Source organism: Aquarana catesbeiana, linkage group LG10 (assembly GCF_042186555.1).
Source record: "Aquarana catesbeiana isolate 2022-GZ linkage group LG10, ASM4218655v1, whole genome shotgun sequence".
Taxonomy (NCBI): Eukaryota; Metazoa; Chordata; class Amphibia; order Anura; family Ranidae; genus Aquarana; species Aquarana catesbeiana.
Genome location: NC_133333.1, coordinates 88,411,540 through 88,438,654, shown reverse-complemented (window position 1 = coordinate 88,438,654; position 27,115 = coordinate 88,411,540). Strand labels below are relative to the sequence as shown.

General features: G+C 43.4%; 1 protein-coding gene across 2 annotated transcripts in view; it reads left to right on the top strand.

The window, feature by feature from the left end:
* Positions 1 to 27,115, top strand: part of RNF214 (ring finger protein 214) — a 120,880-nt gene that overhangs the window by 7,658 nt on the left and 86,107 nt on the right. The window contains exon 2 of one of the 2 annotated variants that reach the window (XM_073602369.1): positions 24,779 to 24,959. The exons of the other annotated variant lie outside the window; for it this stretch is intronic. Coding sequence (XP_073458470.1) covers positions 24,828 to 24,959 — 132 coding nt within the window. The 5' untranslated portion in view covers positions 24,779 to 24,827. The remainder of the gene's footprint in view (positions 1 to 24,778; positions 24,960 to 27,115) is intronic. 2 annotated transcript variants of the gene reach the window in all.

Below are 27,115 nucleotides of genomic sequence, written 5' to 3'. Positions count from 1 at the left end.
CTTCAATGCCAGTTATAGTTTGGTTTGTTCTGATGTATTGGGCCATGGGTTCGAGTATAAGGGCAAATAATAAGGGAGATAATGGGCAACCCTGTCGGGTACCTCTTTCGATATTAAAGGCTTCAGATTTGCATCCAGCATATTTTATATAGGCTTTGGGTTTATTATATAATGCTTTGATCCATGTTAAAAAGTGGGGTCGTAAACACCATTTTTGTAATGAATATTGCATATATTGCCAGGATACTGTGTCAAATGCCCTCTTAATATCGAGAGATAGAAAACATAAAGGGATTTTCCGTTTTTTAGCAATATGTGCCAATAACACTGCCCTGCGTATATTATCGCCTGCCTGTCTATTTGGCATGAAGCCTACTTGATCTCTATGTATTCATTTTCCTATAATGCTATTGAGGCGTTTTGCTATTATTTTTGCTAATAATTTAATATCGAGGTTTAACAGAGAGATAGGCCGATAATTCACACAGGAAGTATCATCAGAAAGGGGTTTTGGGATCATACAAACAATTGCCATTAGTGTTTCTTGCCGAAAAGAATGTCCATCTAGAAGTTTGTTAAAAGTTTCAGTGAGAATGGGAGAGAGTATTTCTGAGAATGTTTTATAGTATAAAGCTGAGTAGCCGTCTGGGCCTGGTCTTTTGTTAAGTTTTAGGTATTTTATGGCGTTAGCAACTTCATCTATAGTTATAGGCTCATCCAAACTGCTTTTTTGATTCTGAGATAACTCAGGTAAGGTTATTTTTGAGAAGAAGGATTCAGCCTCTGTAGGATTAAATTCATTGTTTGTCTTGTATAAAGTTGCGAGATGTGAGTGAAATTTATGGACTATTTTAACTGGATTACAAGTGTAAACATTTTTTGATAATTTCAAACGTATTGGTTTGAAAGATTTGTTAGTTGAATTTAATGCCCGAGCCAAATATGTACCTGGTTTGTTTGAATTCATGTAGAAATTGTGTTTGGAGCGTTTGAGGGATTTATCAACTGACTCAGTGAGAAATAGATCGTATTCCAATCTAGATTTTTCCAGATGAGATTTTGTACTCTGAGATGGATTATCTTGAAGTGATATGTAGGCTGCATTAAAATTGAGTTCTAGTTTTTTTGCTAGATTTTTGCGTTCCCGTTTAAATAGTGCCATTTGTCTTTGTATTGTACCACGCAAGACAGGCTTATGAGCTTCCCACAGTGTTATTGGGGAGATGTCTGTTGTATTATTAATTGATATGTATTCCTTTAAAGCTTGTTCAATGGCCATCTGATGTAGTGGGTGTTTGAGCATTATGTCCGGTAAGTACCACGTTGGGTCATGCGCTTTTGGTATGGCTGAGGCTATAGTAGTGTATACTGCATTATGGTCAGACCACGGAATCGGAATTATATCTGATGCAATAATTTCTGGTATCATTCCTATTGTTAGAAAAATATGATCTATTCTGGTGAAGGTTTGATGAGGGTGCGAGAAATAAGTGAATTTCTTTTTCATTGGGTTACTTTCTCTCCATGAATCTACCAGATTGTATTTGGAAAGAAGTTGAGAAAAAGGTAATCTAGAGGTTATTTTGGATGGTGTAAAAGGTGATTTATCTAGAAATGGGAGGAGGACCTGGTTCGAATCCCCACACATTATCACTGTTCCTATTTTGTGTGTATTAATCACTTGTAATATATGTGAGAGGAATGGTGTAGGTTGTTTGTTAGGAGCGTAGTAGGAAATCACCGTGATTACTGTATCCATTATATAACCCATGAGTATCAGGTATCTACCTTCTGGGTCTTTAATTTCTGATGATAAGGTGAATGGTGTGGATCGGTGAAATGCAATTAGAGTTCCCCTTTGCTTGGTACAGGCAGAAGCCGTGTAAATTTGTTGATAAAAAGGAGAAATATATTTTGGAGTAGAATCTTTGGTGAAGTGTGTTTCTTGGAGGCATACTATGTGAGCCTTCTTGTTATGGAAAGTACGGAAGGCTTTGGTCCTTTTTTGAGGGACATTTATTCCCTGAACATTCAGGGAAAGTATATTCAGTGGTGCCATGGCAACAGATCAAATAGTTTTGACTTACTTTTTGTTATGCAGAGCTGACTGCGCAGATCAACCTGTGTGGACTGAAGAGATGAATAGATAGAAAAGAAACCAGTGAATTCTGGAGTAAAGAGTAAACAAAAAACATATGAGATTAGATGATACATTGTATAAATTATTTTTTGCAAGTAATCACAATTTACCCGTGAAAGAGAATAAATATCTCTCTCAGGGGAATAAGTGCCTTCGTCACACTCCCACATAATATGGTTGGGAGAATGAGGAGGGCTAATGGGGGTACACGGATCTTCCGCTTACAGGAGAGAAGTGCTATGTCAAAAGACATCAAAATGATGTTTCATTAATTGGAGTGCAGAATATAGTTTTTGTTGAAATTATTTATTCCAGGGTGGTTGTATATGGTTAGTCTTCCCCTAGGCTAAATAATTCAGTTAGAAAGGTACTGTTAATAACTTTGGTATTGATGAAGATAGTTTGAATTATTTTGGGATTTTAACCCTTTTAGAGTAAACAATTACATATTTTATTCATATGTAACTGTTTAGATATGTTAACTCATAAAATTGAGGTTGTATTGCTTCAGATTAGAATAAACAAAAACATAATTCTAGGAACTAGTTAGGTAATAATATATTTGTTTTAAGAAAAGAAAGAAAAAGCTTCCATTACTTCTGGATTATTGAACATATTTGTCCTAAAAAGTAATAAATCTATTGTTATTACCTGATAATATATAACTGAACAAGAATTTCCTTATTTCACTTATATATTCTAAGGCTATATGAATCAGAAGTAATAAGAAATATAACTGGAATGTAACATGATCCCACACAGTGTGTGACTATCAGAATGCAGTTACATTCAGTTATAAATACAGGTTTTTTATAGAGAACCATCTCTTAGTATAATAAATGAAGAGATATCAGGAATTAGGATGTCAGTCCATTGAATCTTCTTGGTCCATGGATGATGTGGCATAACGGCCTCTTTTGTGAGAATGATGATTCCCATTTTGTTCTGAAATTTTCTGAGTGCTGCCTGAAGGTGAAGATGATGCCATTCTTCTGCGTGTGGGAGAGTTGCTGCTTGTGGGTTCTGTCAGATTTAATTTTAAAAGGGTTTGTTGTAGTTCATCTGCTGATCTGCTTCTGTAAATTGTACCTTGGTAGTTAAATCTGACTGAAAAGGGGAAGCCCCATTGATACATAATGTTGTGGCGTTGCAGTTCCATTAGTTGGGGTTTCATGGATCGTCTTTTAGTAATAGTAAGTTGGGATAGGTCAGCAAAAATTTGATAATTGTGTCCTTGAAAATTAAGTTCCTTTTTTTCTCTTGCAGCAATTAGTATTTGTTCTTTCGTTCTGTAATAATGAAATTTTGTGATTATATCACGTGGGGGTCCATCTTTCTTTTTGGCTGTGAGGGCTCTGTGTACTCTGTCCAGTTCTAAACATTCAATAGGGATATCTGGCTTTAGTTCTTGTAATAGAGCAGTAATAGTAGATTGCAGGTCTGTCACAGTTTCAGGTATTCCCCTTATGCGCAAGTTTGAACGTCTGGCTCTATTTTCGTAATCTTCGAGCTTAGTTTGAAGTATTAAATTCTCTTCTTTTAATTGTTCCAATTCTGTTATATTTACTTGGGTTGTAATTTCAATTTCATCCATTTTTATTTCTAAGGCTGCGGTGCGGTTTCCCGGCTCTCTTATTTCTTTGGTTAGGCTTTTTGTTATTTGGTCTGAGGTTTGTTTTAAAGCCTTATGAAGCATCTTTTCAAATTGTAATAATATTACTGGGGATACTGAGGAGGCTTGTGGAGAAGTTTGTGAGAGGATTTGTTCTGTATCTGACTCAAATGGAGAGTCTTGCTGTGACATTTTCTGTCTGTGAGAGCGCCCTGATGCTGTATCTTGTGAGGTGACTGGAGCTGCTTCAGCTACAGTGAGTGCCTGTGAGCTCTTTGTGAGGTGATTTTTATTTCTGCCACGGTTTCCTCCCAGTACCATATTTCCTGCCCAAACTTTCACAGTTTGTTCCCTGGGGCAAAAAGGTTCAAATGGATACCTTTTGAGCCTGCAGGCTCCGCTTTGTCCTTCTCTTCTCTCCTCAGCGGTGTGGAGCTCTAACAATGCATGTCTGCTCCGCTAGGCTCCGCCCATCTCCCCCCTTAAATCTTTTTTCAACTGTTCCACAACTTACGTGGTATATTGTATTTCTTGTCCCTGTGGGCTCCTTTATGTGGGCAGAACGATTAGAACCCTACGTGCTAGGTTTGGAGATCACAGAAGAGCAGTTCAAGCCAACAATCCTCAATACAGTACTGCATGTCACTTCACTACTCATCATCAACAAAATATTTCTGATTTAAATGTATGGGTCATTGAATCCATACCAGACCATTTCTCTTCAGCAGAAAGATTCCAATGCCTATGTAGGCAAGAAACTTTCTGGATATACACTTTAATTAGTATGACACCCAATGGTCTCAATTAAAAGATAGAGATTAATACTGTAATATAACATGTTTTTTTGCTTCTTTCCCTTCATTTCCTCCATGGTATGATTTTTGAGTATTAGCTTCTGGTTTGGAGATATTTATTATACATATTTGTGCTGATTACTCTCACTTTAGGTTCCATTTCCATCATACATACATTCTGGTATTTCGTGTTTGGTTTACCTTTTCATTGGCCTACTTTTTATCTTAAGTTTTCCGCATATTTAATAATTGTTTCAGTAATTGTGCATATCGTCATTTCTTGTATATGGGCCTTTCCCTATACCAGCCCATTTTAATTATAATATATATATATATATATTTAATGTATAAAATGTTATAATTTTCCTGTTCACACATATATACATACATACATATATGTTCCATATATGTCTCTTTTTCCTTACAACATCACTATCTCATTTATAATTTTGATCTTCATTTTTTACAGTTTCTATTTTTATGTTTTTTTTCACACATTTTTTCTATACTCATATAATTTTTCCATTATTATTAATCTCTCATTATTAATATATAATGTTTTACTTCCTTTTTATTTTCATCTTTATTTTTATTTTTATCTTTATTTTTATTTTATATATATATATATATATATATATATATATATATATATATATATATATATATATATATATTTTATATTCATATTTGTATTATTTTTCATTATTTGTCTTTTTATTTTATTTATTTATTTTTTTTTTATTATTATCATTTTTTTCTATTTATCCTATTTTTCTTCTTATTTTTATTTATTCATCCTATTTGCACCATTACTACTATATTATTTTTTTCTATTCTTTACTTATTCTCTATTCTATTCTATCTCAGGTATGAATTCCCATCCACATCATTATTATTGTTGTTGTCCCTTTCATGATTTCCTGTAACATTATCATTACTTCCGGTTTTGGGTCACGCCGTCACTTAGCGACGGTCCCCAGTACTTCCATATAAACCTAGCCCACCCTACTAGCCTATTAGATCTGAGGAAAATGCGGATGCATTGAAACGCGTCATCTGACACGTTCACACGACACTTCCGCTGTTCCTCCTCCAGAATCCGGTGCGCTCCACGCTGGTTCTCTTCCGGTTCCCGTTTTCTTGGCTTGTCGTCTGATCCTATGCTGGTTCCACCTTGCAGACACTTGGGTTCCTTTCTTCCCCCCACAGTTCAGCACCCATCAGCCAAAGAATACACATTGTGGACAGTCTCCCCCCAGCGTTTTGGAACACCTTCGGATCCTGTATTGGAAGCAGCCGGCATGATGTCTGTGGACCACCCACCTTGCTTTTATGTGCCTATTTTTACTGCAACATTGTGAGTAGCCATTTGGCCGCTGTTTTTATCAATTATATTAAAATCCAGTTTTTTGATACTGCACTTAGATTGCCGCACCTTGTCTTTTTCTACTATTGTCTTCCAGAGTTTTGCTTCAACTCTCAGGGGAGCTGCCGCTGGTGTTCAGCATCATTTTTATTTGACTTTTTAGTTCTCTTTATCTGGGACTTTTTAGCCATACTGCAATTTACATCATAATTACATGGGACTCTGATATTCATGTTCATTTTTCATTGTGAATTTTAATCCATCTCATTGGTCATTGTTTCCCTTTGCGTGTTTTGGTGACATCTTGCGCCATTTTCTCCTTTTTCAAGAGCAGAACAATAGAGAGAGAGAGAACAATAAAACGACAACTATTTTTGTTCTTATTTTATATTTTTTTTTTTTTTTTTTTTTACACTTCTTTTTGTAAATGTAACTTTTGTAACTGTAACCGGTTCCAGGTTCGGGTCTCTCAAAATGCGATGTCATCTTGGGAGACCCTGTGAAAGTGTGCCTAGTCTGCGCAATGCTGTACGCTAATACTCAACTAGTGTATGGTAGCGTTCAGAACATTCACCAATGCAAAGACCAGGATTGTCAGGACAGGAGGGACAATAATAGCGGGTGTCATGCCTATATCCGCGCTTGCTGCAGACACAACATCTTTTTTGGGGGGGTTCGTTGGGTAGGGGTACTCGGGAGGACATACGGAAAATGCCTCTCATGCAGCCGACCGCATTTGCTTGGGGATGTGAATGGGGGAAGTACGGGTGCTGCAGAAGTGGTGGGTTCCCAATTAGGATTGGCGAATGCAGCAGGAAGGGCACTATGGGCACGACAGGCCTGTGTTTGTCTTCTTCTAGGTGGCAGCGGGACACTACTTGTGCTTGCCACCTCACCAGCTTGAACTGCACTTATGGGACTCTCCACGTCACCAAGTGTTACTGCAGTGCTGGTTTGACTACGACCGGGGTGTACTAGGCCGCTGGTGCTTGCCAGTTCACCAAAACACTACCAAAAAAACTGTTAGCGATCGCAGGGATCAGGCCTGACTCTGCGAACGCTGCAGTTATGCGTTTAGTGTTTTGTAAGTGACAGTGATCGATCAATACTGCACTTGGGTGGGCTGGGCTGGGCCGGGCGGAGGGGCAAAACGCAGTTGCTAGCAGGTATCTTGACTGATCCCGCTAACACTGCGTTTTTGGGAACCCTAAACTGCTGGGGGCGCTAGTATAGATCTGATCGGATCAGATATTGATCCATTCAGATACTATACCACTAAGGGAGGTGTACGGTGCGTGCATGGGTGTTAGCGCTACTGGCATTAACCTGACGCTGCCTGGGGCTGGTGCTTGCCAGTTCGCCAAAATGCTACCAAAAAAACTGTTAGCGATCGCAGGGATCAGGTCTGACTGCGAACGCTGCAGTTATGTGTTTAGTGTTTTGTAAGTGATAGTGATCGATCGATATTGCACTTGGGTGGGCTGGGCTGGGCGGAGGGGCAAAACGCAAGTGCTAGCAGGTATCTGGGCTGATCCCGCTAACACTTTGTTTTTGGGAACTCTAAACTGCTGGGGACGCTAGTATAGATCTAATCAGATCAGATATTGATCCGTTCAGATTAGGGGTGCTGAAATGAATTGCAGCATCGATGCATCGCCATTCGGGAGTCCCCGATGCGGCATCGATGCATGCGACCAGAGAAATCGATTACTTGCCCCGCCCCCTCCCGGGAGAGCTCTCCCTGCATATAGCTGTTACTTGTGTGTGTGTGTGTGTGTGTGTGTGTATATCCCGGTCATGTGACTCCCGGCCCGCCTCTCACGTATTTCCTGATGTCAGCCCCGCCCACTGACTGAAGCTATCAGGTCAGAAGAGAGGCGGGCGGGGCTGACATCAGGAGACGTGAGACGTGAGAGGAGAGAGGCGGGCCGGGAGTCACATGACCGGGATATACACACACTAAGTAACAGCTATACGCACGGAGCGCTCTCCCGGGAGAATTCCCTGCTGACCTCAGGAGAGAACACCGGCGGCTGGAATGGAGATCGGGGGGAGATGGTGAGCAGGCAGATCGCCCTGCTCATTTCAGGCTGTCATGGTCAGAGGGTCAGTCACAGCAATGACACGTTTCTTCAAGTAAGTTCCCTCCAATGATTCTCTATCGCCCGAGTAGGATTACAAATTACAAAATGTGCGCCTGCCTGGCCACGCCCCCTTGCTATCACTAGGCAACTCAGTGTTTACAGCGTTACCAGGTTGTGTCACAATCACCATTCAGCTGATCTACATAACCCACCCAACACAAGTCCATATTATAGCATTGTCTTCTATGTGCCTTCACACCACAACTCTGCATTATTGTCCGCAGTCTTTGACCATCTCCTTCACTATTCCTGCAGTCTCTGACCATCTCCTGTAGCATGTCCGCAGTCTCTGACCATCTCCTGTAGCATGTCCGCAGGCTCTGACCATCTCCTGTATCATGTCCGCAGTCTCTGACCATATCCTGTAGCATGTCCGCAGTCTCTGACCATCTCCTGTATCATGTCTGCAGTCTCTGACCATGTCTTGTATCATATCCGCAATCTCTGACCATCTCCTGTAGCATGTCCGCAGGCTCTGACCATCTCCTGCAGCATGTCCGCAGTCTTTGACCATCTCCTTCACTAATCCCGCAGTCTCTGATCATCCCCTGTAGCATGTCCGCAGGCTCTGACCATCTTCTGTAGCATGTCCGCAGGCTCTGACCATCTCCTTCACTAATCCCGCAGTCTCTGACCATCTCCTGTAGCATGTCCGCAGGCTCTGACCATCTTCTGTATCATGTCCGCAGTCTCTGACCATCTCCTCTAGCATGTCTGCAGTCTCTGACCATCTGTAGTATGTCCGCAGTCTCTGACTATCTCCTGTAGCATGTCCGCAGTCTCTGACCATGTCCTGTAGCATGTCCGCAGGCTCTGACCATCTCCTGTAGCATGTCCGCAGCCTCTGACCATCTCCTGTAGCATGTCCGCAGGCTCTGATCATCTCCTGTAGCATGTCCGCAGGCTCTGATCATCTCCTGTATCATGTCCGCAGTCTCTGACCATCTCCTGTAGCATGTCTGCAGCCTCTGACCATCTCCTGTAGCATGTCCGCAGTCTCTGACCATCTCCTGTAGCATGTCCGCAGTCTCTGACCATCTCCTGTAGCATGTCCGCAGTCTCTGATCATCTCCTGTAGCATGTCCGCAGTCTCTGATCATCTCCTGTAGCATGTCCGCAGTCTCTGATCATCTCCTGTAGCATGTCTGCAGTCTCTGATCATCTCCTGTAGCATGTCCGCAGTCTCTGATCATCTCCTGTAGCATGTCCGCAGTCTCTGATCATCTCCTGTAGCAGGTCCGCAGTCTCTGATCATCTCCTGTATCATGTTCGCAGTCTCTGATCTTCTCCTGCAGTAGGTCTGCAGTCTCTGACCATCTCCTGTAGTATGTCTGGAGCTCTGGAGCTCCTCTGCTGTCTCTTTTTTTCTTCAATACAGATAGAATAAAAAAAATGGAGTTCTCCTGACTACTTGAGTTTTTTTTTATGAAAACCATGCGCACTTGCGGACTTGCACTGTAATCGTGATGCATCGTGATATCGAATCGAATCGTTGACATGATAATCGTAATCGAATCGTGAGGCCAGTGAAGATGTGCACCCCTAGTTCAGATACTATACCACTAAGGTAGGTGTATGCTGCGTGCGTGGGGGTTAGTAGTACTGGTGCTAACCTGACGCTGCCTGGGGTGACGCATACCCTATCTGACCCTAAAACCTAAGTTATATCACCGCCGGGCGATCAGGGGGCTAAACCTTTATTCGGTAATAAACGGCGGGTGCCCTGACACTATAAAAAAATAAACAAACTAATCAGCGTCACCCGTAACAGTTATACGGTGATCACTGGTGAAAGGGTTAACTAGGGGGCAATCAAGGGGTTAAAACCTTTACAAGGTAGTATATGGGGGTCCCTGACGCTATAAAACGCTGACAGCGAACCTATATATTTACCTCCCTAACTAGCGTCACCAGTAACACTAATACAGCGATCAGAAAAACGATCGCTTAGTGACACTGGCGACGGGGGGTGATCAAGGGGTTAAAACTTTATTAGGCGGGGTTAGGGGGGTATCCTAGACCTAAAGGGGGCTAACACTAACTGCCCTACCACTTCTAACTGTCACAAACTGACAGTAATCAGAAAATAAAAACTGCTTGGTGTCAGTGTGAGGGGGGGGGGGTGATTGGGGGGTGATAGGGGGTGTAATGTGTGCCTGGCGTGTTCTACTGTGTGTGTAGTGTTTGTGCACTCACATCGATGTCTTCTCTCCTCGGCGCCGGAACGGAAAATACCGAGCCGAGGAGAGATGACATCACTTCCTCTGCTGCTGTTTACTATACAGCAGCAGATGAAGGATTTCATTGGCTGGGAGCAATCGCGAGGGGGGGGGGCCACGAATGGATGGCCTCCCCCTCACCTCTGATCGCTTCCGGACAGAAGCCGACCACCTCGGGCACCGGGGGGGAGGGGGGTCCGATCGGACCTCCCGCCCCCGGGAGGCAGATCACGTACAGGTACGTGATTTTGCCTGCCTGTACCATTCTGCCGACGTATATCGTCGTGAGGTGGTCGGCAACTGGTTAAGTATGTAAACAGTAAAAAAGGGAGGACAGACCATATTGGCCCCATAAAGAATAAGGGATGGGGAGATGGCAAAGGTATTGAATTTATTCTTCTCAGTCTTCACGAGGGAATCGGGGGGGCTTCAGTAACCAAAACTGCAGTGATTATCCTCATGACACATCACAGGAAGCACCTCCCATGGTTAACAGAGGACAGAATTAAAATTAGACTTGGGGAAACTTAACATTAATAAATCACCAGGACCAGATGGCTTGCATTCGAGGGTACTTGGGGAACTCAGTCAGGTAATTGCCAGACCATTGTTCCTAATTTTTACTGACAGTCTACTGACTGGAATGGTACCAGCTGATTGGAGAAAAGCCAATGTAGCACCAATATTTAAAAAGGGCCCAAAATACATCCCTGGGAATTACAGACCAGTTAGCCTAACATTAATAGTATGCAAGCTCTTGGAGGGGATGATAAGGGACTATATACAAGATTTTAGTAACGAGAACAGTATCATTAGCAGTAATCATCATGGATTCATGAAGAATCGTTCTTGTCAAACCAATCTATTAACCTTCTATGAGGAGGTGAGTTGCCATCTAGATAAAGGAAGGTCCGTAGACGTGGTGTATCTGGATTTTGCAAAAGCATTTGACACAGTTCCCCATAAACGGTTACTGTACAAAATAAGGTCCTTTGACATGGACCATAGGGTGAGTACATAGATTGAAAACTGGCTACAAGGGCGAGTTCAGAGGATAATGATACATGGGGAGTACTCGGAATGGTCAGGGGTGGGTAGTGGTAGTTCAATCTCTGTATTTGCGGACAATACTAAGCTTAGCAGGACATTAACTTCTCCGCAGGATGTGGAAACTTTGCAAAAAGATCTGAACAAATTAATGGGGTGGGCAACTACATGGCAAATGAGGTTTAATGTAGAAAAATGTAAAATAATGCATTTGGGTGGCAAAAATATGAATGCAATCTATACACTGGGGGGAGAACCTCTGGGGGAATCTAGGAAAAGGACATGGGAGTCCTAGTAGATGATAGGCTCAGCAATGGCATGCAATGTTCCGGCCGCACCTAGAGTATGCTGTCCAGTTCTGGGCACCAGTCCTCAGGAAGGATGTACTGGAAATGGAGCGATAATAATAATACAAAGAAGGGCAACTAAGCTAATAAAGGATTTGGAGTATCTTAGTTATAAGGTTGCGAGTACTGAACTTATTCTCTCTGGAGAAGAGACGCTTGAGAGGGGATATGATTTCAATATACAAATACTATACTGGTGACCCCACAATAGCGATAAAACTTTTTCACGGAAGGGACGTTTAACAAGACTTGTGGCCACTCATTACAATTAAAAGAAAAGAGGTTTAACCTTAAACTACGTAGAGGGTTCTTTACTGTAAGAGCGGCAAGGATGTGGAATTCCCTTCCACAGGCGGTGGTCTCAGCAGGGAGCATCGATAGTTTAAAAAAACTATTACATAAGCATCTGAACAACCGCAACATACTGGGATATACAATGTAATACTGACATATAATCACACAGATAGGTTGGACTTGATGGACTTGTGTCTTTTTTCAACCTCGCCTACTATGTAGCTGTGTAACACTTACCTGTCCAGGGATCCAATGCCATCTTCACCCTGGCTAGTTCTTCACTAGCCTTCAGGTTCCCAGTGACTGCATCCTGATTGTGGGCATCGGGCTATGCTCTGAAAAAAAAAGTATATATTTATACATACAGTGCCTTGAAAAAGTATTCATATCCCTTGAAATTTTCCACATTTTGTCATGTTACAACCAAAAATGTAAATTTAATTTATGTGATAGACCAACACAAAGTGGCACATATTTGTGAAGTGGAACGAAAATGATGAATGGTTTCCAAATTTTTTTACAAATCACTGAAAAGTGTGGTGTGCATTTGTATTCAGTCAATACTTTGTAGAACCGCCTTTTGCTGCAATTACAGCTGCAAGTCTTTTTGGGTATGTCTCTACCAGCTTTGCACATCTAGAGAGTGACATTTGTGCCCATTCATCCTTGCAAAATAGCTCAAGCTCTGTCTGATTGAATGGAGAGCATCTGTGAACAGCAATTTTCAAGTCTAGGCACAGATTCTCAATTGGATTTAGGTCTGGACTTTGGGCTATTCTAACACATGAATGTGCTTTGATCCAAACCATTCCATTGTAGCTCTGGCTGTATGTTAAAGTGATCGTAAAGGTTTTCTTTGTTATTTATAAGAAAAAAAATAATACTAATAAAAAACATGTTATACTTACCTGCTCTGTGCAAGGGTTTTGCACAGATCGGCCCCGATGCTCTTTTTCTGGGGTCCCCTGGCGGTGCTCCTGGCTCCTCCTTTTCATCGAGTGTCCCCACAGAAAGCCGCTTTCCATGGGGGCACTCGTGCGGGCGCGCTCCCGAGTCCTGCTGCTGCATCCATTGACACAGACAGCAGGACTCGGTCCCGACTCCCGCGTCACTGGATTTGATTGACAGCAGCTCCCGCTGCTATCAATCTATCCAATGAGAACCCAGGACAGTGGCTGGAGCTGCTGGGTTTGTCCTCAACACTGGAACGATCGGGTTAAGGTAAGAAAAGGGGGGGCTGCAGAACAGAAGGTTTTGCACTTTAATGCATAGAATGCATTAAGGTGAAAAACCTTGAGACTTTAAAACTCCTTTTAGGCTCCGTTCACATCTTGGCATTCTGAATGGCAGATGGAATCACCGCGATTCCGTTAGCAATTCGAAATAGCAGCAAAACACTGCACGCCCATGCGCTCCCTGTCACTTCCAATGGCACCCAGTTTGTGGCACAATTTTGCCGCAATTCGTCGGGCAACAATTGCAGTAAAATTGCGCAAACAGAATCGCGGGACGCCTGTCACCCAAAAGAAGTTCATGTACTTCTCCGCCATCTAGGTGCCATTGGAAGTGACAGGGAATGCAATTTGCCGCTATTTCGAATCGTGGTAATTCAGAACGCCAAGATGTGAATGGAGCCTTAGGGTCATTGCCCTGTTTGAAGATGAACCTCCGCCCCAGTCTCAAGTCTTTTGCAAGCTCTAACAGGTTTTCTTCTAGATTGCCCTGTATTTGGCTCCATCCATCTTCCTATCAACTCTGACCAGCTTCCCTGTCCCTGATGGTGTGTTCAGGGTGATGTGCAGTGTAACTTCTCCGCCACACATCGTGTTTTGCTTTTAGGCCAAAAAAGTAAATTTGTGGTCTCATCTGACCAGAGCACCTTCTTCCACATCACATGTTTGCTGTGTCCCCCACATGGTTTTTCACAAACTGCAAACAGAACTTCTTATGGCTTTCTTCTTGCCACTCTACCATAAAGGCCATGTCTTGGTAGGCTTGCAGTTGTGCCATACTCTTTCAATTTTCCGATGATGAATTGAACAGTGCTCCATGAGATGTTCAAAGCTTGGGATTTTTTTATAACCTAATCCTGCTTTAAACTTCTCCACAACTTTATCCCTGACCTGCCTTGTGTGTTCCTTGGCCTTCATGATGCTGTTTGTTCACTAAGGTTCTCTAACAAACCTCAGAGGGCTTCACAGAACAACTATATTTATGCTGAGATTAAATTACACACAGGTGGACTCTATTTACTAATTAGATGACTTCTGAAGGCAATTGGTTTCACTAGATTTTAGTTAGGGCTTTTAGAGTAAAGGGGGCGGAATACAAATGCACATCACACTTTTCAGATATTTATTTGTAAAAAAAAAATGTAAAACTATTTCTCATTTTCCTTCCACTTCACAATTATGTTCCACTTTGTGTTGGTCTATCACATAAAATCCCAATAAAATACATTTACATTTTTGGTTGTAAAATGACAAAATGTGGAAAAATGTTCAAGGCACTGTATATACACCCCTGCAATGTTTCTTATGTGTACTTGTGTAATTAATAAATGTGTCCAGTGTACAAACAATTACCTAAACACTATATTGGCAAAAGTACTGGGACACCTGCCTTTACACACACATGAACTTTAATGGCATCCCAGCCTTATGCTCCGTACACACGGTTGGACTTTGTTCGGACATTCCGACAACAAAATCCTAGGATTTTTTCCGGCGGATGTTGGCTCAAACTTGTTTTGCCTACACACGGTCGCACAAAGTTGTCGGAATTTCCGATCGACAACCACGCGGTCACGTACACCACGTACGACGAGACTAGAAAAGGCCGGTTCAGAACCAAGCGCGGCACCCTTTGGGCTCCTTTTGCTAATCTCGTGTTAGTAAAAGTTTGGTGAGAGACAATTCGCGCTTTTTCAGACTCGTGGCTTTCAGATCGTTTTCTGCCGTTCAGTTTGTGCTTGTGGGTTTGTATCTGCTCTTCAGTGCGTGCAGCAAGTTCCGCGTGACTTTAGGTAGTCATTGTATTCTTGTTCGTTCGTTACTGGTTTTCCGGTCGCTCTTCACAGGCCTTGCTGTTCTTCAGTGCGTTCTGTTACGTTGTTCTGAGCAGCCGACCGTTTTCTAGCCATGTTTCGTATGCGTACTCCTCGTACAGTTCGTGCTGTGCGGGGGCTTGGTGTTGGGGTCCTTACCTTGACACAAGTCCAGTCCATGAACAGGGTGGGGAGGAGTTCATGGACCAAGAATTGGTTGCTTCAGCGTGACCAGTTCTGTCATATGCCTTTGCTCCGTGAGATCCGTGAGAATAATCCTGATGATTTCAGGAACTTTCTCAGGATGACGGACCCCATATTTCACCGTTTGTTGGCTTCGCTGACCCCTTATATCAGCAGGCAGGATACCTGCATGAGGCAAGCCATCACTCCGGAGCAGAGGCTCGTCGCTACCCTGCGGTGTTTGGCCACAGGGAGAAGTCTGCAGGACCTCAAGTTCTCGACAGGCATCTCCTCCCAGGCTCTTCTTTGTGGACATTTACTGCTTGTGTTTGTTTGAGCTGACCCTGACAGAAATGTGTGGAGTCCAGAAAATGTCGTGATTGTGTAACCTTATACAAAGCACTGTTGACTGTTATTTACTAAATGCAAAGACACTTTTCACTACAAGTGCACTTGCAACTGCACTGAAACTGCACTTGTAGTGCAAAGTGGATTTCCCCTTAGGAAATTACCCCCATTTTCTCATAAAACAACAATTACATCACCCCAAAAGTGTTGTAGCGTTGAGACAATAATCCACACATTCTTGATGAACAATCTTTTTAATACCTGCACAATCACATGTGCATTTACCAAAGGTTTTTCTGACAAACCGACATGTTTGTTGTATAACAATTTTTGTGGTGGCATTATCCAAAATCAAAATGTCCATTTTATAGAAAACAGGCCTGTGTAAAACCAACAAGAAAGACACAAATCTTGATCTTACAAAGTTCACATTAGGTAGAACTTGAAGGCAATATCAGACATCAGTATTTAGGAACTGTGTTTGATATTGCGTTCAGATGGGGGAAAATCACCCCTGGAAAAGCCAAATTTGGAAGATGCACACAAATTTCACAATGTCAACATGTGCTATCTGCCATCAGGGGGGATCAAGGGACGTGTTTTGGGGGAGAAAGCCCTTCCTCACCGCTACTTTATTATTGAGGAAGGGGTTGCACCCCCAAAACGCGTCCATTCCGTGATGGCAGATAGCACATGTTGGCACACTGTGTGCATCCTCCAAATTTGGCTTTGGGAAAAATCACAAAAACATTTCGCACATTGTAGCAGACAAAAGAAGAAAGTTGTTTTTATATTTTGGAATAACATCATTGATGTTTTGCTTGATGTTTTCCAATTGTAAATTACACCCCATGATCTCCCCGATCAGGATCTGGGCACTTTCGGATGTGAAAGGATCTTCATCCACAACCTCACGATCACCTAAAAAGAGAGGAACCCAAAATAAATTAGGTATCCAAAAAAATGCCGCCATCCATCTCTTATCGGAGCCTGTGGTCGCAGACACTCACCTGTTGTGTTGACTAGTTCCACCACGTCTTCTCCTGCTCATCTTGTGTTGGGTAGATTTCCCCTTCTTCCAGAGGTGGGGGGTCTCTGGTCTCCTCGGATGAGGGGTGTCCTCCGAGTCTTTTCTCCCCTATGTAAAACAAAAAAGGTATACTTAGCACACAGATATTTGATGGCAGAACTATAAAGATGAAACATTGCTTGGAAGTGGGCTACAATTATCTATTTTAGTCGAGTTCCAAGATGTAGCTTTTTTAGTGTCCTTTGTCAACCTGCAATACTTTACCTGTTTAGTACAAGCTTCACAGATGGAGACCCCCCCTATAGTATACACTGGAGCACCTGTGTGCCCCCCCTAATAAAAATGGTGTTCTTGTGTCCCACACTAGTGCTCCAGTGTCCAGATGTTAAAACAGCTGCTCAGTGTCCTCTCCTTACACACAATCTAGTTTGCATTTCATTCTAGTAACAAAGCCATCTACACAACCCAATTCTTTGAAGCCAAGTATAGGGCGTCAAAATGGTGGCCAAATGCATATGGGCTAAACAATGGTATTTTATAGTCCGAAATAAAAATGTGTGATCCGAACGAATAATGTGCCCATGAACATGAAAGTTGCCATTTTAAACTGTACAACAGTTCCTAAAAGCACATGGAGCAGCACGAACATAATAAACACAAAAAGAATAGGAACACAGCACAACTACTTACTTTTTTGCAGCACTCTCCGGATCTTTCTGTACTGCTCATGTTCTCGTAATTTCAGGTCCGACCACCGCTTCCTGAGCTGATCTTTCGATCGTTGTACCCCGAATTTCCGGTGCAGACTCCTGACCACTTTCGCCATGATCTTGGCCTTTCGGACATTGGGGTTGGGGTAAGGCCCATACTTTCCATCATAGTCGGCCTTCTTCAGGATGTCCACCATCTCCAACATCTCCCCAAAGGACATATTTGAGTCCTTCAATCTCCTTCTGGATCGGGACGTTTCAGGCTCCGGCCTTTCCTCCTCCTCCTCCTCCTCCTCGTTGCTACAATTAGCACGATCCTGCTGTCTATCTGCCATGTGCTCTTCCCCCACTGCGCCGAACGAAAAGGGGCGGGGAATAGACTAGAAAGAACGTCAGGGGCGGGCGGAGTTATACGCATGCGCAGTGTGTATAAATCGTAACACGCGCGTGTCTTACGTACGATCTGTGAGCGGAGGAAGGAGCATCGGAGACGCCGACCGTGATAACGAAGGTAGGATCTAAACTTGCGCCTATACTGCTTCGAAATGGAAGCCTATATTGTAACAAGATTAGGGGAATTTGGCCTGACATTAGGGTTTGTCTTGTGTTGTGTCTTGCAGAGAAAATGGATGGGTTCAACGACCACAATTTCCTGCCCCTGTTTATTGACAAGTACAGGGAGCTGCCCTGTCTGTGGCAGATCAGACACCCCCACTATAACCATAAACAAAAGAGGCAGGCAGCGCTGGAGAAACTGCTGGAGTTGGTGAAGCCGGTGGTCCCCACAGCAACCATCCCTTATTTAAAAGCTAAAATTGGTGGCCTGAGGAGCACTTATCTTAGGGAGCGCAAGAAGGTCACAGATTCCCAGAGATCCGGAGCTGCAGCAGATGACATTTATGTCCCCAGGCTGTGGTACTATGAGAGACTGCGATTTCTGTCAGACCACACTGAAGTCAGGGAATCCCTCTCTACTCTTCCTTCCACTCTTCCTTCCATACCAGCTGAGGCTTCTGATGTCCAACCTGGGACTTCCAGCCAGGAAGAAGTGGAGGAGCCCAGCTGGAGTCAGGTATAGCATTCTTCTACAGATTTCTGGGCAATAAATAAATGATGTTTACTAGATGTTATTATTGATCATTAATTGAAAGTGTTTTACATATCAATAGACAGTAGTGGGCACCCAAAATTGGGACAAGAATGAAAAATGCTGGGCTCAGAAGGATAGTCTGTTATATTTGTTAACATTCAATTTGCAGCAGTCAGGAGGTGAAAATTGTGTGTGATTGATGGAAAAAATACTAAAACTATGTCCCTTTTTCATACACAGGAAGACCTCAGCCAGGAGGAGGTTGTGGAATGTGGCAGTCAGGAGGAGGCGGGGATTAGTGGCAGCCAGGAGGAGGCGGGGATTAGTGTCAGCCAGGAGGAGGCGGGGCTAAGTGTCAGCCAAGAGAAGCCTGGGACCAGTCGCAGCCTGACTGAGTCTCAGGTTCCTCCCCTCCACCTGCCATACAAAAGGGCCAGGAAGGCCACTCCCAGTCCTGTGCAGGATTCAGCATACAGGCTGATCCAGGAGGCTTCTGCGTCCCTCAGAGCCTTCCCCAGTCCTGCAGAGGCCTTTGCCTGCATGGCTGCCACCAAATTGAAGGCATGCAGGAGGGCCAACGCAAGCTCTCTGAGGACCTGATTTATAAAGTCCTACGTAAGGGGGAGAGTGGGGAACTGACACCTAAGACGGATGTCATTGAGATCGACGATCCTCCTCCTCCTCCTCCTGCTGCCACAACTCCACCACCAGAGCCACCACGTGGAAGGAGGCGTGGAAAGAAGACCAGAGAGTGATGACCCTGGGTTCAGTCTGGTCTGACAGAAGATGCAGTCTCTCGTATGACCACAGCCTGGGGACACAGATGTCATCTGCTGCTTTCCGGATCTCTGGGACTTCTGGACCACACTGCCCTCCCTTAGATATGGACTCCTCAGGCCACCAATTTTGCTTTTAAATAATTGATGTCTGCCCTGGGGGTCCAAAGCTTCGCCCACTTCTGCAGTTTCTCCAGCGTTGCCTCCCTCTTTGTTTTTTTATAGTTGTGACCCCTTAATAACATTTTTTTAGGTAAATTCTACTGTCCTGTGTGTGTTTTCATCCAAAAAGGACAATTTGTTGGTGACGATTCAGGTACATTTCTAACATAAAATGTGAAATTAACAAGGGACAACAACACGAAACAATCTCCTACAGATTAAATAGAACAACATACCAATGGTGTTGTGGGAACTTGTCACAAAAAACACACAAACATTTTCGGGAGTACAAATCAAAATCACCAAAAAAAAAAAAAAAAAAGAGAAACACAAAAAAAGATTCTACATTAAAGGCAAAAAAAAAAAAATATACAAAAATATGTTGTCAGATGTGAGAAATCAAAATATATTGAGGGAATCCCGATAAATAGTAACGAAAGAAGTTTGTGAGAAGTGTGTGTGAATATGAGCATCATAACTACTTAATTCTTGTCACATTATAAAGAAGAAGAGAGTGCGCTGTATTAAACCATTTTTAACATTGCAGCGTGACGAAAGTGCTGTATCCATTGCGAATGCTAAGTTTACCAGAACGAGCTGTCCCGTGTCGGAATTTCTTCTGAGCATGCGTGGCACTTTGTGCGTCGGAACAGGCCACACACGGTTGGAATTGACGCGATCGGATTTTGTTGTCGGAAAATTTTATCTCCTGCTCTCCAACTTTGTGTGTCGGAAAATCCGATGGAAAATGTCCGATGGCGCCCACACATGGTCGGAATTTCCGACAACACGCTCCGATCGGACATTTTCCATCGGAAAATCCGACCGTGTGTACGGGGCATAAGTCTGTAGGGTTCAGTATTGAGTTGGCCCACCCTTCACCGCTATATCAGCTTCATATTCTTCTGGGAAGGCTGTCCACAAGGGTTAGGAGTGTGTCTAATGGAATGTTTAACCATTCTTCCAGAAGCGCATTGGTGAGGTCAGGCACTATTATTGGATCAGAAGGTCTGGCTCATAGTCTCTGCTCTAATTCATCCCAAAGGTGTTCTTTCGGGTTAAGGTCAGGGCTCTGTGCAGGCCACTCGAGTTCCTCCACCCCAAACTCACTCACCCAGGCCTTTATGGGCCTTGTTTTGTGCACTGGTGCGCAGTCACGTTGGGACAGCATCATCCCCAAACTGTTCCCACAAAATTGGGAGCATGAAATTGTCCAAAATGTCTTGGTATGTTGACGCCTTAAGAATTCCCTTCACTGGAACAAGGGGGCCAAGCCCAACCCCCGAAAAACAATCCCACACCATAATCCCCCCTCCACCAAACTTTACACTTGGCACAATGCAGTCAGGCAAGTACAGTTCTCCTGGCAACCACCAAACCCAGACATGTCCATCAGATTGCCAGACAGAGAAGCGTAATTCGTCACTCCAGAGAACACGTCTCCACTGCTCTAGAGTCCAATGGCGGCATACTTTACACCACTGCATCCAACGCTTTGCATTGCATTTGGTTATGCAAGGCTTGGATGCTGCTGCTCGGCCATGGAAACTCATTATATGAAGCTCTCTATGCACTGTTATTGTACTAATCGGAAGACCACACAAAGTTTGGAGGTCTGTAGCTACTGACTCTGCAGACAGTTGTCGACTTCTGCGCACTGTGTGCTTCAGCATGCGCTGACCCCGCTCTTTCATTTTACATGACCTACCACTTCCTGACTGAGTTGCTGTTGTTCCCAGTTGCTTACACTTTTGTTATACCACTTACAGTTGACAGTCGAATATTTAATAGCAAGCATATTAAACAGATGGACTTATTGCACAGGTGGCAACCTATCACGGTACCACGATTGAATTCACTGAGCTCCTGAGAGCGACCCATTCTTTCACGAATGTTTGTAGAAGCAGTCTGCATGCCTAGGTGCTTGATTTTATATGCTTATGGCCATGGAAGTGATTGGAACACCTGAATCCAATGATTTGGAGGGGTGTCCCAATACTTTTGGCAATATAGTGTATATGTGTATGACTATATGACTACCGCTATTCAACAATAACCTATATTGGGTTAATTGGATGACATTTACTAGTTTTTTCACAGCACTGTCACCACCTCTTATTCTAACGTGAATAGTACTGTACTGCTTATCCTTAAAATTTATAAGCAACTATGAAAAAGTAAATTAACCACTTACGGACCGCCCACCGCAGTTTTACGTTGGCTGTTTGAAGGAGGATATCGTTGTTATGGCAGCAGCTAGCTGCCATAACCCCAGTATCCTCTTCTTCAGCGGGCGGTCCTCTACAAGATAAAAGTGGTCTCTGTGGCGGATTCGCCGCAAGATCACTTATCGGTGGCGGGAGAGGGCCCCCCTCCCGCCGCGATCCGATGCCCTCCGCCACTTATCGGAGCCGTCGGCATCGGCAGAGGCGATTGCGTGTTGTCTCCTGTCAGGTATGGAGAAGAGTGAGGGGAAGATGGCCTCTACCCGTCTCCATACAATTGCTGGGCAGAAGGGACGTCAAAACGTCACTTCCGCCCACAGCTCTTAAAGGGCTATTTTTTTTTTAATTGATTTTTTTAAATGACATTTTTTTTTTTTAAAACAGTGTATAAATAAAAGGCAAAATAAATAAGAAAAAAAAAAATTTAAACGCACCCCGTCCTGACGAGCTCGCGTGCAGAAGCGAACGCCTACGTGAGTAGCGCCCGCATATGAAAACGGTTCAAACCACACATGTGAGGTATTGCCATGATCGGTAGAGTGAGAGCAATAATTCTAGCCCTAGATCCCTTTTGTAACTCAAAACATGCAACCTGTAGAATTTTTTTTAAATGTTGACTATGGAGATTTTTAAGGGTAGAAGTTTGTCGCCATTCCACGAACAGGCGCAATTTTGAAGCGTGACATGTTGGGTATCAATTTACTCGGCATAACATCTTTCACAATATAAAAAAAATTGGGCTAACTTTACTGTTGTCTTATTTTTTAATTCAAAAAAGTGTATTGTTTTCAAAAAAAGTGCGCTTGTAAGACCACTGCGCAAATACGGTGTGACAGAAAGTATTCTCTAGGGTGTTAGAAAAAAAATGTATAATGTTTGTGGATTCTAAGTAATTTTCTAGCAAAAAAAAAACAGTTTTTAACTTGTAAACAACAAATCTCAGAAAGAGGCTCTGTCCTTAAGTGGTTAAACAGTCCTTAGATGAATATGAAAAGTCCTATCCATCCAACAAAAAGTGCTTTTCCACCAATATTACACCAGAGTGGAGAGGTTGATATAACCGCTGTCATTATCTGGGAGGGTGAAATCTGCAAGTGCATTCAGAATTTTAATGCTGAAGGGTATGAGGTCCATGCTTTCTGGTGAGTGTTTGGAGAGCACAAGTCTTGCATGAAGCACAAAGAAGTGCATTTACATAAAATAGGACTGCACTGGTGTAATATTGGTAGAGCATTTTACGTTGCATAGATGGGATATTTCACATTCATCTAAGGAGTGTTTAAAGCGGAGTTCCACCCATTTTTTAGTTTATTAAAAGCCAGCAGCTACAAAAAGCATAGCTGATGACTTTTAATAAACCAACACTTACCTGCCCCACAGTCCAGAGTTGTGGCCGCCCGGAGGCTAGCTCCTCTCCCCAGCGCCGTTATGGTAACTGTGGGCACCCAGCCATGACAGCTTACAGCTTCACGGTCGGGCGCGAGTTGCGCTGCGCTCTCCTATTGGCCAGCCGATCTTCTGGGACCTGAGTTGTGTTCCAGAAGACTGCTGGCAAGGGAGGGGCTGCCTAGGGCGAGAGGAGGAGTCGTCTAGGCGGCTGAAGATAGGAAGCAGGAAGTGGGACAGGAAGTCCCACGAAAAAAAGGGTACCCCCCCAAAAAAAATGACATGCCAAATGTTGGATAATAGTAAGAAAACCCAGGTCTAAACTTAGGTCGTTATGTTTTGTGTCAAATAGAACTTAGTTCAAATGTTTTCCTCTCCTGAATAGTTTTGAAATCCCCTTTAAGAACTAAGACATTGAGGTCTTCCATAGTGCCCTCCGGTTGTGAGAAATGCTGTCTCAGTGGTGTGCTCTTCTCACAGAAACTAAAACAGGAGAACTCTGGTTGTAGTTATAATGTTAGCCTCTACATATTTCTTCTGGGTCAAGTCCAATTTTCTGCATTCAAAACTAAAGCTGGAGATAGAAGCAGTGGCCATGTGTTACTTAAAGCTGAACATGCCACTTTAAAATGTCATATTTGCTGTTAATATTGTTAGTCAGCTCACATTATTCCTTTATACTGCATTTTGCATGTGCTGTATATTTTTGCTGTGACAGTAGCAAAGCAAGGGAAGGCATCCTCTAAAACCGGGGTCTGCAAGCCTAAGACAGCAGTCAGCCGACAGGTAGATTGCAAACCTAACCCTGCTTTGCTGGTCTTTAGCCCCAGCCTCCACCGTTGTCATCTTCACTGCAGAGCAGAGAGCGGGAGGCAACACATTACTGGATATAAGGTATGGTGGGAGATTCTTAAGTTATCCTTTTGAGTCAACTAGCAGGTGATTGGTTGCTAAGATGCCGGGCGGTCCTAGCAACCAATCACCAGCATGTTAATATGAAAAGTTAACCCCGGCAGCTCCTGCCCTCCGTCCAGTGCTGTGCTGCCTCCCTCACTCCGTTCTGCTGTACTGCCCTGGACACTGCTTTGGGGGGGGGGGTAGGGCAGAGCACACTGCTATGGTGGGCAGTGGACACTACAGGGGGGTGGGTGATGTGAAGGGGAGAAAGGACATTGCTTTAAGGAGGGGGGAGGGGCGAGGTGATGAGAAGGGGGGCAGAGGATGCCTTCTTTGGAGGGATGTACACTACAGTGGGGAGGGGCGATGTGAAGCGGGCAGAGGACACTGCTATGGGGGTGGGCACTACACTGGGGGGCGGTTGATGTGAAGGGGGTGGGCAGAGTCTACTGTAGGGGGGCTTGATAGTTTTTTTGTTTTTCAAAAAAAGGGTGCTGCCCTCCACCCCATTGGAAATTTTTGATTTCCTCCATGTTGTCCAGGTAGATCTTAATCACTGAAAGGTTTGGGTACATACAAACATAACATTACGTTTCTCCCAGGCATGCTGAAAACCCAACCCCACAAGAACCAGTCTCTTCAAAAAATAGGCCTCCATTCTGCTGAAATTTCAGAATTGACCTGGAGCACCATATTTAGACTAAAGCCTGTAACTGAGCCTACATAAGAAGACATTATATTCTTATATAAATTCTAGTGTATCTCTGTATGGAACACTAGTCAGATAAACAAATAGGAACAATGGGAAGAAGGTCCTTTTGCCGCTTTTTGGGTGGTATTGGGGAGTGCTGTGTTACCACAGAGGACAGTCAGACACTGTAGTGCTATCGTTATTTTATTTCCCCTAAACCATTTGACATAATCAATGTATATGAAACAACTTCTACAATTTGAATTTACAGGTGTGGTTAATTTGACACCAGAAAAGCTGACCTATCCATAGCTGGTAAAATGTTAGAAACTCACAGTCCTGAAGGTGACATTGGATGCCAGCTGGACACAGAAAAAGACCATTGCCAACCACTGACGACCCAAAATGGAGAAAATCAGAGTGAATATCAAACCAAGAGCATTTCTGTGCAGGTGAGGAATTCTGTTTAGGTATTCTGGAATAGAGTTTAATGTGCACTCCAATCTCTTGATCCATAGATCACTTGTAGGGCATACAGTCTTATAGTTGCCAACTGTCCCGTATTTCTTGGGACGTTCCCGGTATATAGACCTTTGTCCCGGTCTTACTGTATGTCCCGGGAAATCTGTGTTTTCCCGGATTTTCGCAGCAGCCGCCACTGGTGAATTGTCTCTGCTGGCCGCCATTTTACAGAAGACCAGCTATCGTGAGGAAGAAACAAGTGGTGGAACCCAGGCTCCGCCTCTTGGGTCTTCCCTGCGGGATGCACGAGCTGGTCTTCTTCTGTAAATAGCACAGAGACCAAATGGCGTTGCTACCGGGGTGCAGCCCACACCCAGGTGAAGAGGGGTGACAGTATCTTCCCCAGCCAGAGTTCTGGGACCCTCGAGTCACCTCCATTCCCTCCATGCACTTAACCCCATCAAGACAAACAAACCTTTAGCACACTTTTGCATCCCAGGCAATGGTGTAAAGGAGGGACTCTACGGGGGACACCTGATGTAAGGAAAGAATCTGCTGGTGACACCTGATGTAAGGAGGGACACTGCTGGCAATGCCTGGTTTAATGAGGGACTCTGCTGGGGACACCTGATGGCATCTGGTGGCAGGCGACGTGGCAAGTGACACACTCAGGGCTCCCACTGATTCTGCATTATGGTGAGTTGAACAATTTCATTTTATATTACAGTGTAATAATAGAAATAATGCACTTCAATTATCCTGACACCTTATCAACCATGGTGCCGTGATGATTGAACCGCTAACACCAGGTGTTTAGAGTATCTTTATCTGCTGATTGTTAAACTATCTGGAATACACATGTTGCTATTGTGGTGTAGGATCTGGGCCTGCTGTCCCTCCATCTCTCTTTCTTTCTTTTCTTTTCGCTTTCTCTCTCTCTCTCTCTTTCTCTTTCTCTTTCTCTTTCTCTCTCTCTCTCTCTCTCTCTCTCTCTCTCTCTCTCTCTCTCTCTCTCTCTCATCTCAGACTCTAACCACACCCCTTTGAGCCACGCCCAATATTTTGTTTAAACCATGCCAATTTTTTGCCACTGCGCGCTTTGCTTCATTTTTCTTACCACGCAAGTCAAACGAATGCCCCCCCCTCCCAATTAATAATAAGACTCCGCCTACATACAAAAAAGTGTCCCTATACATTTTTTCACAATGTTGGCAACTATGCAGACTTTATATCCAATACCTTGCTATTCCACAACCAAAAAACTGGCTGCATAGCATGGAGGAAGTCTGCTGAAGTAGGGAATTAAGGTATTACACCTTATTCCTCTAACCCCTATATTTAATGAGCATATAACTCTTGCAGTAAGGGGAGACCACACTACCAGGGTATTTTTTCCTCTGGTGCCTGGATTGGGGCTTTATAGTAAATCTAAACCATAACCATCACCTTTTTTTGCATCTCAGTGCAGTTGATGTCCTTCAGCCTATTTCAATCAGTTTCTGTCTACATTCACCGAAGACATGTAGTTTGCTAAAGCACTGACATTTATCTGTGCCATAAAATAATGTTGTTTTTCACCTTTTTTTGCATCTCAGTGCAGTTGATGTCCTTCAGCCTATTTCAATCAGTTTCTGTCTACATTCACCGAATCCTGTATCAGCTGCACATTCTTGTTCTGAACCGGCTTCATGATAGTGACAATATTGGACCCTGCCTCGGCAATGTGTGTCAGCATAGCTGCTTGTAGTCTCCATCGCAGGTGCATTTGGCAGAGTGACAACACAGATGCACAAATAAAGCATAATTGTCACACTTTACCATAAAGAGCCTGAACAGGGACTTTCATGGCAAGTTTACCAAATATTTCTTTAATGCAGATTTGGAAAAATTAAAAACAGCTGGAGTTAAATTATGTTAAACCTTACATGAATTTTTATGATCACGTAGACATATTTCTACTGCTTTAAAAGAGACGTTTTTATTTTATTTTATTTTTTTTATTCATTTTTATTTTTTTTTTTAAAGCAGACTTGCATAGGTGGATACAGCATGGTCCGATGCTGCAACTGTCCCCCGTCGACTTTAAGACTGAGAACCAAGCGATTAAACACTGATGATCGCTCTGTGAGCAGAGAGCTGGTGACAT